A 15,931-nucleotide genomic window follows, 5' to 3' on the forward strand; every position below is an offset into this window, starting at 1 on the left:
AGCAATTACAGTCTTGTGGTCTCCCTAAGCCTCTGCATTCTGAAAAGGATTGTCTCTAATAGAAATTGCATTTCTCAGAGTCCAAGTTTGAACAGAAGTTCCTGGAAAGAAGCATCAAGCACCTTTTCTGGAACTTTCCACAGCAGATTAGTGAATTATTACTAAAAGACTGTAGAGGTTGGTGTGTTGTGGGAGCCAATCCTCTCTCACCTGGGTATTAATATATCAGTAGCTTCCACTACCCCCAAAGCTAATAGTGTTATCACAGAGCATGTGTGGCCTATAACAGAGGTTTCCACTGCTTTGCTGTAACCCACCTATTATAGTGTTTCTATCTGATGCTTCCACTATTTGAAACACATCTTGGTTTATTGCCTCCTTTATTCTGCTTTTGTTCAACACCTGTGAAATCACTACCTCATGGGAAACACAGTATTTGAGGTGATCTAAATCTCTGTTCCTAGGTCATAGTTGCTCATGTTTCACTCCAGAATAAATCATCTCTTTTTTTTTCTCTTTCTTTGTTGGGTCTTTGTGTGGTTTAGGTATAAGAGTAATTGTGGCTTCGTAGAAGGAATTCGGTAGTGCTCCATCTGTTTCAATTTTGTGGAACAGTTTGGATAATATTGGTATGAGGTCTTCTATGAAGGTCTGATAGAATTCTGCACTAAACCCGTCTGGACCTGGGCTCTTTTTGGTTGGGAGACCTTTAATGACTGCTTCTATTTCCTTAGGAGTTATGGGGTTGTTTAAATGGTGTATCTGTTCCTGATTTAACTTCGGTACCTGGTATCTGTCTAGGAAATTGTCCATTTCCTGTAGATTTTCAAGTTTTGTTGAATATAGGCTTTTATAGTAAGATCTGATGATTTTTTGAATTTCCTCTGAATCTGTAGTTATGTCTCCCTTTTCATTTCTGATTTTGTTAATTTGGACACACTCTCTGGGTCCTCTCGTTAGTCTGGCTAAGGGTTTATCTATCTTGTTGATTTTCTCCAAGAACCAACTTTTGGTTCTGTTGATTCTTTCTATGGTCCTTTTTGTTTCTACTTGGTTGATTTCAGCTCTGAGTTTGATTATTTCCTGCCTTCTACTTCTCCTGGGTGTATTTGCTTCTTTTTGCTCTAGAGCTTTTAGGTGTGCTGTCAAGCTGCTGACATATGCTCTTTCCTATTTCTTTCTGCAGGCACTCAGCGCTATGAGTTTTCCTCTTAGCACAGCTTTCATTGTGTCTCATAAGTTTGGGTATGTTGTACCTTCATTTTCATTAAATTCTAAAATGTTTTTAATTTCTTTCTTTATTTCTTCCTTGACTAGGTTATCATTGAGTAGAGCATTGTTCAATTTCCACGTATATGTGGGCATTCTTCCCTTATTGTTATTGAAGACCAGTTTTAGGCCATGGTGGTCTGATAGCACGCATGGGATTATTTCTATCTTTCTGTACCTGTTGAGGCCCGTTTTTGACCAACTATATGGTCAATTTTGGAGAAAGTACCATGAGGAGCTGAGAAGAAGGTATATCCTTTTGCTTTAGGATAGAATGTTCTATAAATATCCGTTAAGTCCATTTGGCTCATGACTTCTCTTAGTCTGTCTACGTCTCTGTTTAATTTCTGTTTCCATGGTCTGTCCATTGATGAGCGTGGGGTGTTGAAATCTCCCACTATTATTGTGTGAGGTGCAATGTGTGTTTTGAGCTTTAGTAAGGTTTCTTTTACGTATGTAGGTGCCCTTGTATTTGGGGCATAGATATTTAGGATTGAGAGTTCATCTTGGTGGATTTTTCCTTTGATGAATATGAAGTGTCCTTCCTTATCTTTTTTGATGACTTTTAATTGAAAATTGATCTTATTTGATATTAGAATGGCTATTCCAGCTTGCTTCTTCTGACCATTTGCTTGGAAAGTTGTTTTCCAGCCTTTCACTTTGAGGTAGTGTCTGTCTTTGTCTCTGAGGTGTGTTTCCTGTAGGGAGCAGAATGCAGGGTCCTCGTTGCGTATCCAGTTTGTTAATCTATGTCTTTTTATTGGGGAGTTGAGGCCATTGATGTTGAGAGATATTAAGGAATAGTGATTATTGCTTCCTGTTATATTCATATTTGGATGTGAGGTTATGTATGTGTGCTTTTCTTCTCTTTGTTTTGTTGCCAAGATGATTAGTTTCTTGCTTCTTCTAGGGTATAGCTTGCCTCCTTATGTTGGGCTTTACCATTTATTATCCTTTGTAGTGCTGGATTTGTAGAAAGATATTGTGGAAATTTGGTTTTGTCATGGAATATCTTGGTTTCTCCATCTATGTTAATTGAGAGTTTTGCAGGATACAGTAACCTGGGCTGGCATTTGTGTTCTCTTAGGGTCTGTATGACATCAGTCCAGGATCTTCTGGCCTTCATAGTTTCTGGCGAGAAATCTGGTGTGATTCTGATAGGTCTGCCTTTATATGTTACTTGACCTTTTTCCCTTAATGCTTTAATATTCTTTCTTTATTTTGTGCGTTTGGTGTTTTGACTATTATGTGACGGGGGGTGTTTCTTTTCTGGTCCAATCTATTTGGAGTTCTGTAGGCTTCTTGTATGCCTATGGGTATCGCTTTTTTTTAGGTTAGGGAAGTTTTCTTCTATGATTTTGTTGAAGATATTTACTGGTCCTTTGAGCTGGAAGTCTTCACTCTCTTCTATACCTATTATCCTTAGGTTTGATCTTCTCATTGAGTCCTGGATTTCCTGTATGTTTTGGACCAGTAGCTTTTTCTGCTTTACATTATCTTTGACAGTTGAGTCAATGATTTCTATGGAATCTTCTGCTCCCGAGATTCTCTCTTCCATCTCTTGTATTCTGTTGGTGAAGCTTGTATCTACAGCTCTTTGTCTCTTCTTTTGGTTTTCTATATCCAGGGTTGTTTCCATGTGTTCTTTCTTGATTGCTTCTATTTCCATTTTTAATTCCTTCAACTGTTTGATTGTGTTTTCCTGGAATTCTTTCAGGGATTTTTACGATTCCTCTCTGTAGGCTTCTACTTGTTTATTAATGTTTTCCTGTGTTTCTCCAAGGGAGTTCTTCACGTCTTTCTTGAAGTCCTCCAGCATCATGATCAAATATGATTTTGAAACTAGATCTTGCTTTTCTGGTGTGTTTGGATATTCCATGTTTATTTTGGTGGGAGAATTGGGCTCCGATGATGCCATGTAGTCTTGGTTTCTGTTGCTTGGTTTCCTATGCTTGCCTCTCGCCATCAGATTATCTCTAGTGTTACTTTGTTCTGCTATTTCTGACAGTGGCTAGACTGTCCTATAAGCCTGTGTGTCAGGAGTGCTGTAGACCTGTTTTCCTGTTTTCTTTCAGCCAGTTATGGGGACAGAGTGTTCTGCTTTCAGGCGTGTAGTTTTTCCTCTCTACAGGTCTTCAGCTGTTCCTGTGGGCCTGTGTCTTGAGTTCACCAGGCAGGTCACTTGCAGCAGAAAAGTTGGTCTTACCTGTGGTCCCGAGGCTCAAGTTTGCTCTCGGGGTGCTGCCCACGAGCTCTCTGCGGTGGCAGCAACCAGGAAGATCTGCGCTGCCCTTTCCGGGAGCTTCCGTGCACTAGGGTTCCAGATGGCGTTTGGTGTTTTCCTCTGGCGTCCGAGATGTGTGTGCAGAGTGCAGTCTCTTCTGGTTTCCCAGGCGTGTCTGCCTCTCTGAAGGTTTAGCTCTCCCTCCCACGGGATTTGGGTGCAGAGAACTGTTTATCCGGTCTGTTTCCTTCAGGTTCCGGCGGTGTCTCAGGCGTAGGGGTCCTGCCGCTCCTGGGCCCTCCCCTACGGGAACCCAGAGGCCTTATACAGTTGCCTCTTGGGCCAGGGATGTGGGCAGGGGTGGGCAGTGTTGGTGGTCTCCTCCGCTCTGCAGCCTCGGGAGTGCCCACCTGGCCAGGCGGTGAGGTCTCTCTCCCAAGGGGTTTGGGAGCAGAGAGCTGCTGCGGGCTGGGATCCGAGGGTGTCATAAATCATCTCTTATTCCATTAAAATGAGAACTATTTCTTTCAGCATTAAGAAACCAGCAGGCCAGGAGAGCCTTACCCAGGACCATGTTACCAATGTGGCTGGAGTCAAGGAATGGGAAAGGCAGAAGGTGTGCTGAGAACCAGAATGTATAAAGTGCAATGTCAGAGCAGATGCCTTTCAGGAGGAAGGGGCCTCTGAGCCTTTGAGCATCCCTGGAGCCAAGGAATCAGTACTGTGTGTCAACATTCTGTGAGTCTAGTGTGCAGAAGCTGATCAGATATCAGCAGACTTGGAGGCTAACGAGGATGAATCCCCTTCACTCATAACCAGCAGCTTATGAAACTAGGATCCAAATTTGCAGGACTTTGTGAACTGGTCAGAGCGTGGGCTCTGGGTCTTATCCTGGCAGATGGAGAAGAAATGACATTCTAAACTACCTCAGAGAGGATAAGATTTCTATCTAGCCAGAGGCTTTCTGGAAGAAAACAGACACGTCAGTGTTGACAGACACTTAAGATGGAGTCACAATGCTACTCTGTGGTAGGATTACTCAGAAACACGATTTGGAGCAGTACAAATGCATTCTGTAAAACTCTCCCTCTTTCTCCCTTTCCCTCCCTCCCTCCCACTCCTCTGGAAAGCAGCTAGGAAATTTGGTGATAAGGTTGAGAGCAGACAGCTGTTACCTTTTCTCCTTGGGCACCTTTCAGACCCGGAAGTCCCAGTTCACCTTTTTCTCCCTAAAGTAAAGGGTGCATAAAAAGCATTAGAACCTCTGCCCATCTGAGTAAGGGCACTTTGGCCTTGGATGACAGGAATGACCATCACACCTGTGCTCTGTTCCTCTTCACTGCCCTCACCTCCTCTGCAGGATAGCCACAGTGAAACCCAAGTCCAAGGAGGCTCTGGGAGCAGCTGACTCCTGACTTTGGTGCCTCACGTTTCCTCTGAACATGCCAGCTCTTCTCAGAGGTGTCTCTCAGTTAAGGTCCTTTCATGCCAAGATACTCTGATCTGGTATTTCTTACCCCTCAACATTAGGAGTAACTCTATTCTCATAGTCAAAGTCATTGCCTCATTTCAAGTGAGAAAGACTCCAGAAGATGCTCTTTCCTTGGGCATAAGCACGGTGACTCTGGTAGCAAGAGGCAGTCCCACTTACCTGGTTTCCTTTCTCTCCACGTACTCCTGGGAAGCCTGGAGCACCAGGAAGGCCAACTTCTCCCTATGAGAACAAAACCAGTAGGTACTGGTGGAAGGCTTTCCCTATGAGAGAGGTCCTAGGTCACATGTTTTTTGTCCTCTCATATATTTCAAGCTTCATCACATGGGTAGTAGTACCCTATGCTCCTTCCTGTTTAGGCCATTTCCTCTTTCAGTGACCCTTATCCTGCCTCTCTACATACCTAACTTCCCCACCCTTTTAGGACTCAGCTACAGGGCCAGCCCTTTAGCATCTTTCCTCACATTCATAACCCCTCTTTAGGATGGCGTGCCTCCATCACTACACTTTTAAACTGTTCCTATGCCCAATTTCTTTTGGTTCCTCAATGGGCTCAGCACAACTACTGATGACTAAGACATGCTTAAAACTATCAAACAAACAAAGGCATGAACTAAATGTAATGAACTTTCAAAAGGCATGATTCTTTGTACTGTTTATCTAGGACATGATGTATAATGATAATTCATTAATTAAAGAATTAAACCATAAATAAAATATGAGCACACTAACCTTCTCACCAGGATGACCTGCAAGGCCCTGCTCCCCAACTTCACCCTGTAGACAGAGTAAACAAAGTTCTGCCATCTTCTATGTACACCTTCAAACATGGCTGTCACTCCACGGTTGGGCCCACACATCCACAGTACCTGCCAACCTTTGCTCTCTAAAAATGAGACATTGGGTCCCAAGACCCTGAATCCCAAACCCAAAGTGTTCTTTATTTCTACAGATAGGAATTCTACACTCTCTCGCAATGTCTTCTACTTCCCTGAAGAGTCGTGCATGTTGCATCCGCTCTCTGTGAACCTGAACATCTGCATTTTAAAACAACGAGGAGCCCAACCTGGAACTTTTAGATGCATCCCAAATCCAGCTCTCAGGAATCTCCAAACCCTACTCTGGGCTCAGCAAAGGAGGAGGAACTGGTACAGAATGTGTCACTGCGGCTCAGGCTTTCTGGTTATTGCTCCTTCTTTTCATAAAATCAGGCAGTCCCCTAGGCTTAGAAGCAGGGAAGAGTTTACTTTCTCCTTCTCCCTAATGTTGCAGTGGGAGAGCATATGTTCCCAGGCTTCTAGGAGAAAGCATGCCCTAGAGAGGTTCACACCATTTCTTTTCCCTGATCAATTTTTTTCTCATCTATAAAGTTTCTGCTGTGGTCTTAATGCTTCCTCAAAAAAGTTATGTTAAGACATAATCTTCAAAGAGTTACCATGGGGTGGGGCCTTTGGGAAGTAGTCAGGTGTGGGGGTAGATTCATCCTGAATGGGATCAGTGCCTTTACTGAAAAAAGCTTGTTAGAGCCCACTGGTCTTGCCTGTCATGAAGGTTGCTCTCCTGGAAAGTGTTCATCTTATCCTCTACCTCTGGTGCAACCATAGCATCTAAGGATGGATAGATCTCCTACAAAGCAGAAAGCATCTTGCAGCCTCCAAATCGACCACCACATGCACCTTAAACTTTGCAGCCCCCAGAAGTGGGAGCAATAAATTTCTGTTGTTTCTAAATCATTGAGCCTGAAGAATTTTGTCACGGCAAACCAAAGAACACATTTCTCCAACTCTGTGCCATCAAACTGACATGGGAGACCAGATCAGAAGAACCCCATTCCAAAGCTATCAGCTGCTGTATCACCCGGTCCTTGCTGGAACAGGTGCATGACAGGTTAATTTCTAACTCTGTCTGAAAAAAAAAATCACTAATTCCTTGAGAGGAAATATATGTTTAATATCTGGCACACTATTTAGTAAAACCTTTGGTATAGATATCCATAAGAAGTATGGCTTTCATGAATGAAAGACTGGGTATGGATTTTTCCCATAGCTGTGCCAATTCAACTTGTTGTGAAGGCCAGTGGCAGCATGGATTATCAGAAAGGAAAGCAAGGAAGAAAGGAAGGAAAATTAGTAGTGGAGATGAAGAGACTAAACGTATGTTTAGTGTACACATCCATCTTAGCCTATAGCTCTGGTTCCATGAAATGATCCAACACATGGAGTTAGTACACTCTAGAATTCCCTATGAATCCTACAGTACATAGGTTTACAGCACATCGCATAAGAACTTCTCTAAGCAGAGCTTTGCAAATTGTTCACCACTGAAGTTTTCTCCTGAAATCAGTTGGCATGGACTCCTCTGTTGTGTGAACTCTTTCCTAGGTACTGAGGAAGAATAAGCAATTGAGTATGGCTGGAAACTCTGAAGGCTACTGAAGCATGAACGCTGTCCATCCAATGAGGTGATGAGGTGACCTGATAGGCCTTCCACTACCCTATTAATATCCCTGTTAATATCAGCTATTTCAGTTCAGTCCATCCTGTACTCTAATTGGACTGACTTATTAAGTCCCTCCATGATGCAAGTCCTTATGTAGGTTCCATACTGTCCCTTGAGTGTGGACGGGAAGGGGGCACTATAGAGCTGAGAGAGCCAGGCACTGTTCTTAAACAACCCACACATGGTGGAGCAGGAGCACAGCAGATGGCAGGTGGAGTGGCAGTTCTCCTGACACAGTCTGTCCCTCAGAGCTAAAAGTTGGCATTATGTAGAACCGCACACCAGGGTCTAGCTCCCTTTCTTCTCTATTGACTATTCTGAGCCCTAGATATACTGGGATTTTGAATTGATGGCTTTGGGAAGCAAGATCCTGCATCTCATTGTTGCCCGTCAGGAAGTCCAGAGTGAGGAACTTGTGAGCATGTAGGGAGAGCCTCTGACACAAGGCACTGGACTGTATACATTCATGACAGTGTCCTGTCAATCACAAGCTGAGTAGCCTGCTTCTACACCCAATGCTCGTGCTGGTCCATTTGCTGAAAGCCCAGTGGGTGATGAATTTTCAGAGTGTTCCAGCAGAATTTCTCCATCACTGCATTTAAGAAGGGATTAGACACCAAAAGTCATGGGAAGAAAAATTAGTGGAAAAAAGACAAAAATTCAGGGAAAAAGTAAGAGGAGAAGGAAATGAGAAATACCTCTATCCCCTTGTTCACTCCTGGGCAGGACAGACTAGTCAGTGGATGTGGTGGTATCTTTTTCCTAGGGCTCCAGCTTTTCTTGGGACCTCCATTATGTAGCCGGTCTCCCTAGCAGGACCACATCATCCCCTAGAATCATTCCCTAGGAGGTGATCTTGGCTATGCTGTGATTAGACTCAGGGTATCATGATGGAGCCCCACGGATCTGCCAACCCTGCTAACTAGCCCTTTCCCAATTATCTTCATGCTTCCTTTAAGATCCCTAGACCGTACACATACAGCCATAAACCCCGTCTGGAGGCATAGATGCAACATGAATGGGAGAGTCATACCCGAGGTCCAGGCATTCCAGGCACACCACTTTCGCCAGGGTCCCCTGGTTCTCCCTGTGGGAAGAAAATGCAGAGTCAACACAAAAGGAACCACACTTGGTTGAATACACCTACTGATGGCTGTAGATGGGTCTGGAACAGGGTCACCTGTGTATAGGTGGTTCTGAATTCTCATCCTCCCACATCCCATATACCAAGCTCTGTTGCTTAAAGCACGTGATTGAGTACAAATGGCATCTCTTTCCCTTCTGAGAGATTTGGACTAGGGACAACATGAGGATACCTTTTGATTTGAAAATACTAAGTACTTGGTTAGCTAGAGAGGGGAGTAAATAGCATTTGCATAAATGGCCTTTGTTAGTGTAACCCTAGGACTCTAAACCAACATAAGAAGGAAATACTGCGCCATTCACAATAGTTAAATTATGAAATTGGCCTAGGTGCTTGTCAATAGATGGAATGGAAGCAAGAAAGCATGAATATATGCACACATGTGTGCCAATTTTATTCAGTCATAAAGAAGAATAAATCTATGCCATTTGTTGAAAAAATAGATACAACTTCAGATCATCATATTAGATGAAATAAGTCAGATTAAAAAAGACAAAAAATACATTTTCTGTCATTCATGGATCCTCGATTTTCTACAGACACGTAAAATCAAGGGTGTGTATATGGAATAGTAGTAGATGAAGGGCTGGAAGAAGGGATAGGAATAATTAACCAGAAGAGAGAAAGAAGGAGAGTCGGTCCTAGTCAATGTCCATAGTACACCTGAACAAAAAGGTCTTTCTGAAACCCATCACTCTGCCCAATAAGGATAAACAAATAAAATGACTATAAATGGCTCTATATCCGTGCTCATTCTATATTTTATTATGAAAAAAATTGAGTCCACTTTGAGTGAAAAAAACAATGAATTTCACCAAAAATATTAAGTTTTCTTTCACAGCTGCCCTTCAAGGTCACATCTGACCAGATATACACTTACAATTTAAGAATAAAGTTTATTTGTTTAAACCATCCATTGCTAGAGCTGAAGAGGTGGCTCGGTGGTTTAGAGCATGGCTGCTCTTGCTGAGTATTTCAGCGGGTTCCCAGCTCCCAGAAACCAAGTTTTTTTTTAAGGTTTTTATAATATCTATAATAAATGCAAAGAAATCAACAAACAGAAATTTGGCTGTAGCAAACTGTACATACATAAATATCTCTTTTATACCATAACATTCAATTTTCTTCACATAAAGCTTTCTGTGATTTTACTTATTACATCCAGATTTTCTTTATACCCTTTTTTTAAAAAAAAAGTGCCTTTCAAATTTACAGCTTGCACCTCTAAAGCAACATTAAAACATCATGCCCCAAAGAAAACAAGGTACAAAGGAAGCTGCCACGTAAGCTCCTAAAAATGGTGAGGAGGTCCTAACCCCTCCAGCAGGTGTGGGTTGGTGGATTGTATGATACTGACATGGTGCCTGGGAAAGGGGCTTTCGGGTTGATCGAGCAGCACCATAGGAAAACTGCCCAGACGGCCCAGTAGGGAGAGCCATTGGCTACGCCAAAGGCCCAGACTTCATGGGTCTAGGGAACCCTATATGTCCCTAATTTCTTTAGTATTAAGGCTCTGAGTGTCAAATGACACTGTACCAATTACATGTTTGTTTGCCTCCAGTTGTTTACTGTCCATGTCCAAAGGCTTTTTTTTCCTTCTTTTATACACGGGTTAGGGAGAACGGAAGCTGCCATATGAGGGCCTCTGCCAAGATCACACCTTCTCTGACAGCCTGGGGTTGCTTTGGACCTGCTTCCCCTCTTGCTGCCTGCACGTGTGCTTGCTTCAGAGGGGAGGAGGGCCGTTGGTATATCTGAGCATGGGATGGAACGATCTGGCAAAGTTGTTGGAGAGGGCACAGCTGTAGTCTTCTTCCGATACGGGTACACGGGAGGTGAGTCCAATAAGGAGTAGTAGGAGCAGCTGAATCGGAAGAGCTGCCCTGAGGACCCGGAACAAGAAATCTCGACCTGCCCGTGCTGGCCTGGTTTCAGAAAGGGAGGAATCGGACCTACCTTTTGTGGACCTTGAATCTATTTGAAAGCCTCTTCTGACCTCTAAGGGCAGCCCACACACGGTGCACAAGCATACATGCAGGCTAAGTACCTATTCTCATAAAAATTTAAAGTCTTTAAAATTTTTAAAGATTATCCACTGCCCACTTATTCCCTTGAGGTGTTTAAGGTGGGATTTTGGTTTTGTACTTTCTAGAATCTACCCTTTGACTCTCCCTGTCATATCATTTTTAATGGTTTCCACTGGAGACTCTTTAAAACTGAAATGTCCCATGACACTTTCAGAGCCTCCCTGGGGGGCTTTGGTAGAACTCTGCTACACCTGACCTTGTACATCCAACCATTGCAACCAAGCCTTGGTCCAAAGCCCACGCGATTGACTAATTTTGGAACCCAACAATCAGGAATCGTCTTTGCTTTTCAGTTTCTGATTGTCAAAGCCAAGGCACCCTGGGAATACCTACCTTGGAACCAGGCAAGCCTGGAGGCCCATTCACCCCATCCTTTCCAGGTGGTCCCTGGTCCAAGAGAGGAAAGAAACAAAATGAAAACAAAGTCATGTTTAGGGAAGACTTGTTTCCCATGTACAGAGGAGGTTTGCTGACCATTGTGGCCACAGAAGGAGGAATACCTTGTTTCAGTAAAATCATGATAATGACCAGGAAAGATCAAAGTCCAAAGCCATAGCCGAGGTACAGCCTCATCTTGATAAAACTATAATGGCATTTTAAATTGTTGTCCCCACAGCCCCTCCATGGTGTGGGGACAGTTGTTCATGGTCATTTGAACCCTTCGTTTTCTGTTCTATTTGAGTTAAGAGTTTACATAGCCCAGGAAACTTAGAACTTGCAGCAATTCTCCTGCCTCAGCCTCCCCAGTCCTGGAATTACAAAGTATGCCATCTTGTTCAGACTGATGATCATACTTTCAAATAAATGCACTGCATCCGAAGAGATTAGTGAGTTTAAGATGCTGTATGGCCACCACATACACATTGGTGACAATGCAATTGGTGACTGTGTCTGAGGAACATCTCTTGAGAACTATGCATTAACCAGGTGCTCCCACAGATTTGCATTCATTCAGCTGAGCATGGACTATGCCTTGGCTTGATGGCTCTGATGCTTCTTTCAGGAGCGGCAGAGCTTCAGTTGCGGGTTGGCACCCACCTCTGGTCCTAGCTCCTGAGTCTTTAATCTATGTCCACAGAGGGATCTGTGACCCACATAGAACGGAGAGTTGTTCTGTTCTACAGCAGCCAGAGCCTCCAACCATGCCCTGGCCTTTCTACCTGTAGTCTCCCAAAGGAGCTTGTTGTAAACCCCTGAGTAAAGCAACCCCTGGGGGTTTGGGACATCAGGTCAGAATCTCCTTTCAGGGTGGCAGACTTTTCCCAGGACACACTATTAGTGTGTCTAAGGAGGCTTACACCAATGTGCCAAGGTAACTAAAATGTCTACCTTTAGCTGAATAGCTTTTTTGGGACCTTAAAGCTAGCTGATTCATAGGGCTTAGAAGAAACTAGAAAGCCCTTGAAACGCCAAGGTTTTCTCCATGTATAAGTTACAAACAAGGCCAGGAAATAGAGGCTGGAATTGTGACCCTTGACATCTTAGTGGAGGGACTTCGTGGATGTTTCTTTGCAAACAGTAACAAGGTTGACCAGGGCTGGTAGGAGGCGGTCTCAGGAAACAATAGGAGAAAAGAGAAAACCAGCCTGTACCAGCCTAATGATTTCCTGTAAAGGAAGGGGCTTCAGAAGGCATCATCAGCTTTGGGAGAGAGCCCTGGGGCCAGAGCAAATGTCTGAATACTCCTGACATGGGAAAAAGGAGATCAATAAAGAACAAGCAGCAGAAGTGCTGAAATAACTCACCACATGCCCAGCAGGCCCAGGTTTTCCCGGGAAGCCGAGCTCACCAGGTAAACCCTGAAAGGGAAAGTATAAAACCCGTCAGTCTATTTGAGATTAGAGCTTGTCATGATGCCATCTCTGTCATAGGATCAGGCCTCTGGCTCTAAGGAGAGTACTTCAGGCTGTCTACCACCCTCACAGCCAGCCAGTGTAACACACAGATTTGCCCCAGATCTATGGTTGGTAAGCTCACAGTGTGTCTGTTCTGCAGCTGAGACCATTGTCATGTCCACCTAAGCCTGAATACTTCCTCTGCATACTGCTGGGTCTACCCTGCTCACGACCTGCTATGGGACAGTTTCCTAGATGATCTTTAAAGGATAGAGGGGAGAGTATTAACAAACACTGGCCTTGGTATTGTTTTGTGAGAATAGACTACAAAAAACTATGCATATTTGAATAGCACACTAGCACGATGCACCCCTTACCATGGCAGAAGAAGATACCAAGTGTTATGTTGACCTATCTGTCACTTATAAGTGCTAGACCCAGGAGCCTGAGAATGCAGAAGCTTGGAGGCATCTGCATTCAGAATCTTCCTGTCTCTGGCTTTATTTTGGTCACCAGCATAGAAAGCCATCCCCTGCCCTTGAAAATGCTATGAGAGAAAGTCAAGCCAGTCTTACCGGGGGACCTCCTGGTCCAGGGGGCCCTTGAACACCGGGTGGTCCAGGCGGGCCCTGTAGAGAGAGAGAGAGAGAGAGAGAGAGTGGTTATAAAAGCACACAGAGATGCTACTTGGTATGTTACAAACCAGTGTTCGAGAAAGGTGTAGATGGAGTGGCAGTGTGGGAAGATGTCAGCCTCACCTGCCTCACCTAATTTCACATGGAAAGGAAGAGAAAGGATAAAGTGAAAAAAATGTGAAGTAAAAGTTGGAAATTACTAATAAAGATCCTATAGTTTGTGGTTTGTTGTTTTGTTTTGTTTTGTTTTGTTTTTGTGTTTTGTGGTTTTTTTATTTTCGGTCACCAGGGCATTATCTTGATTGTTGATTGATGTGGGAAGCCCAGCCCAGTGTGAGCTGTGTCACCTTTGAGCAGGTGAATCTGGGGCTATATATGAAAGATAGCTGAGCAAGCCAGAGAAAAGCAACCCAGGAAGCAGCTCTATGTTCCCCACTTCAGCTCCTGCCTTCAGAGTCTGCCTCGGTGGCTTCACTCAGGGATGGACTATAACATGTGGAGGTCCAATGAACCCTTTCCTCCACAAGTTGTTGTGGGTCAGTGTTTTATCACAGCAACAGGAAGCCAAACTAGAGAGAACCTGCCTTATGACATATCACGCTGTGTGGCTGAATTATTTGAACATTTAAGGAGACCATACACATATGTACATGCATACACAGATGTATACAGCAGTCACTCATTCACAAGGCTCTCTGAGAGCACACTTCATCACCACCAACCACAGTCCAGAGCTGATGCCGGAGTCAGCATCACAGAGCAGACTGTCTCGAACTGCCTATTGATTCCCTAGGTTCATCAAGAACTCTCCCCTGCACACCCCTACTCCACGGGAACCAGTATGGCCAGGAGTTCGGATGTGCATTTTGTGTGTACAGTCTACAGGAGTGTATTTTCTAGCACTGTGTTCAACTCTAATTCCTCATTTCCCATGCTAATGCTGGACAGGGGAAAATACTAAGTAAATCCGGTAGGAAACTGGAGCTCATGTTTCTATGATCATGAGCGTGGGGAGGGGAGAAAGGTACAAAGAGGAACCGGAGTGCTGAGTAGGGAAAGAGCTGTGGACCTGGAAGCCTGGGGCAAGGGGCTTGGAGGAGGCAACTGAACCTTAAAGAGGGCAGAAGTGACCAACAGGCTAAGCACACAACAGCAGGCAGAAACCAGCTGCATACAGGCCAGTAGGATTGAAGGCACTGTGGATTATACAGCAGCCAAAGGCAACATAAGAGGACAGAGCAGGCCTTGAGGTGCCAGTGTGAAGAGCTATGGCTACACCTCAGGAATAACTAGAGGGTCAAAAGAGACATATGTCAGCCATGCGGTTTTAGATTTTCAGATGCCATATGGAGACCATCAAAGACAGAGACATATGCTGGGTCAGGGGCTGGCTGGGGGTCACTATGCAATGACGGAGCTCTGGGAGACAGTGAGGATCATTCTGAGTATTTTTCAGGTTCAAGAAAGTCCTGTCAAGTGGCCTTTCACCTGAGAACACTCAGAAGCTGGCAGCTGAACACCCTGCAGGGGCACCTGTTCTGGGTTTTGGTGGTGGTACATCCTTGGTTTTCGGCCTGGCATTTTGTATTCTTCCAGAAGTATTTACAAATTTTCCCCACCCCACACAACTTCCAGGAGCAATAGAAGGCACTAGAGCATGCACTTGCCCAGGCCTCCTTTTGGATGTGCCCCTCTCCAGATGCCCACTACTCCTCTCTTCTGAGATAGCACCCAGGTTCTTGGATTTCCTCTCGGATCAAGGTCAAGATCATGGTCAAGGTACTTCTTACCTTACCCTCAGATCCACAAGAATCGAACATTTTAGATTCCTCTGCATCTCACAGAGAAACTAATTCAGGCCATGACAAGAAGCCATACTCAGAAAATGCTTAAGTCACCTAAAAGGAACACTTCAAGGGGCCATTTGCATTCAGAGAACAATAATAGCATATGGCCACCAGAGGGCGATAAAAAACAAAGAATGGCACACTGGTCACAATAATGAGTTATCCCATTTACTGACTCCGGGTGGCATGTGTGAGTCAAACGATCATATACAGAATATACAGAGCATTTACAAAGCAGGGCTTTGAGAGGCAGCTGGAGTTTATTTTCTCAGTAGCTCACTTAGACCTGGTGAGTCTTTGGGGCAGCATCCACCCTGTTTGGTATGTTTGCCCTAAGTCTGGGTACCTGGGAAGGCTACAGTGAGCTAGGAAATGCCCTGGGTAAAGACCAACCTCTCTTCCTTGTTGGACAAGAGCTGGAGAAATGTGGCATCAAGGGTGGCTGCCTGCCTTGCCCAATATCCTCAGCACCACACCCACCTGCTGCTCTTGATCAACTCTGTTCACCTCTCTGCATACTGAGGGATCTGCAGAAATCACCGGACCCACTTCCCAGTGAAAGGACATACCAGGCCACCCACTGTCACTCGAGGATCACTCAGGCCCCCACAGTACCCATCAATGGAGTTTAACAGGGGGCCTTTCTACACAGGTAGTACTCAGGCCATGGGGACATTTTCCTTTCTTCTCTCCTTATATATCTGGCTGTGCAGATGGCTCTGGAATGTTTATAGCCTTCTAAAACACTCCTCTCTGAAATTGAGATTCCTGGCCAGTCCACTGCTAGTCTGACCTTATTTACCCTCCCCCTCTTTCTGCAAACACCCCTGATCTGCTGATGGTGGTGGTGCCTGACTAAAAGCAGTCTAAAGTTGATGATCTTCAGTGACTAGCTAGTG

At 44.4% G+C, this 15,931-nt stretch overlaps 1 protein-coding gene across 3 annotated transcripts in view; it reads right to left on the minus strand.

Annotated features, from left to right (window-relative positions):
* Nucleotides 1–15,931, minus strand: part of Col22a1 (collagen type XXII alpha 1 chain) — a 241,795-nt gene that overhangs the window by 107,482 nt on the left and 118,382 nt on the right. For all 3 annotated transcript variants that reach the window (NM_001447163.1, XM_087557414.1, NM_001447164.1), the window contains 7 exon segments: nucleotides 4,669–4,722; nucleotides 5,145–5,207; nucleotides 5,718–5,762; nucleotides 8,518–8,571; nucleotides 11,049–11,102; nucleotides 12,461–12,514; nucleotides 13,126–13,179. In NM_001447163.1, coding sequence (NP_001434092.1) covers nucleotides 4,669–4,722; nucleotides 5,145–5,207; nucleotides 5,718–5,762; nucleotides 8,518–8,571; nucleotides 11,049–11,102; nucleotides 12,461–12,514; nucleotides 13,126–13,179 — 378 coding nt within the window.

The sequence above is a fragment of the Rattus norvegicus genome, chromosome 7, assembly GCF_021556685.1.
Source record: "Rattus norvegicus strain SHRSP/BbbUtx chromosome 7, alternate assembly SHRSP_T2T, whole genome shotgun sequence".
In the NCBI taxonomy this organism is placed as follows: Eukaryota; Metazoa; Chordata; class Mammalia; order Rodentia; family Muridae; genus Rattus; species Rattus norvegicus.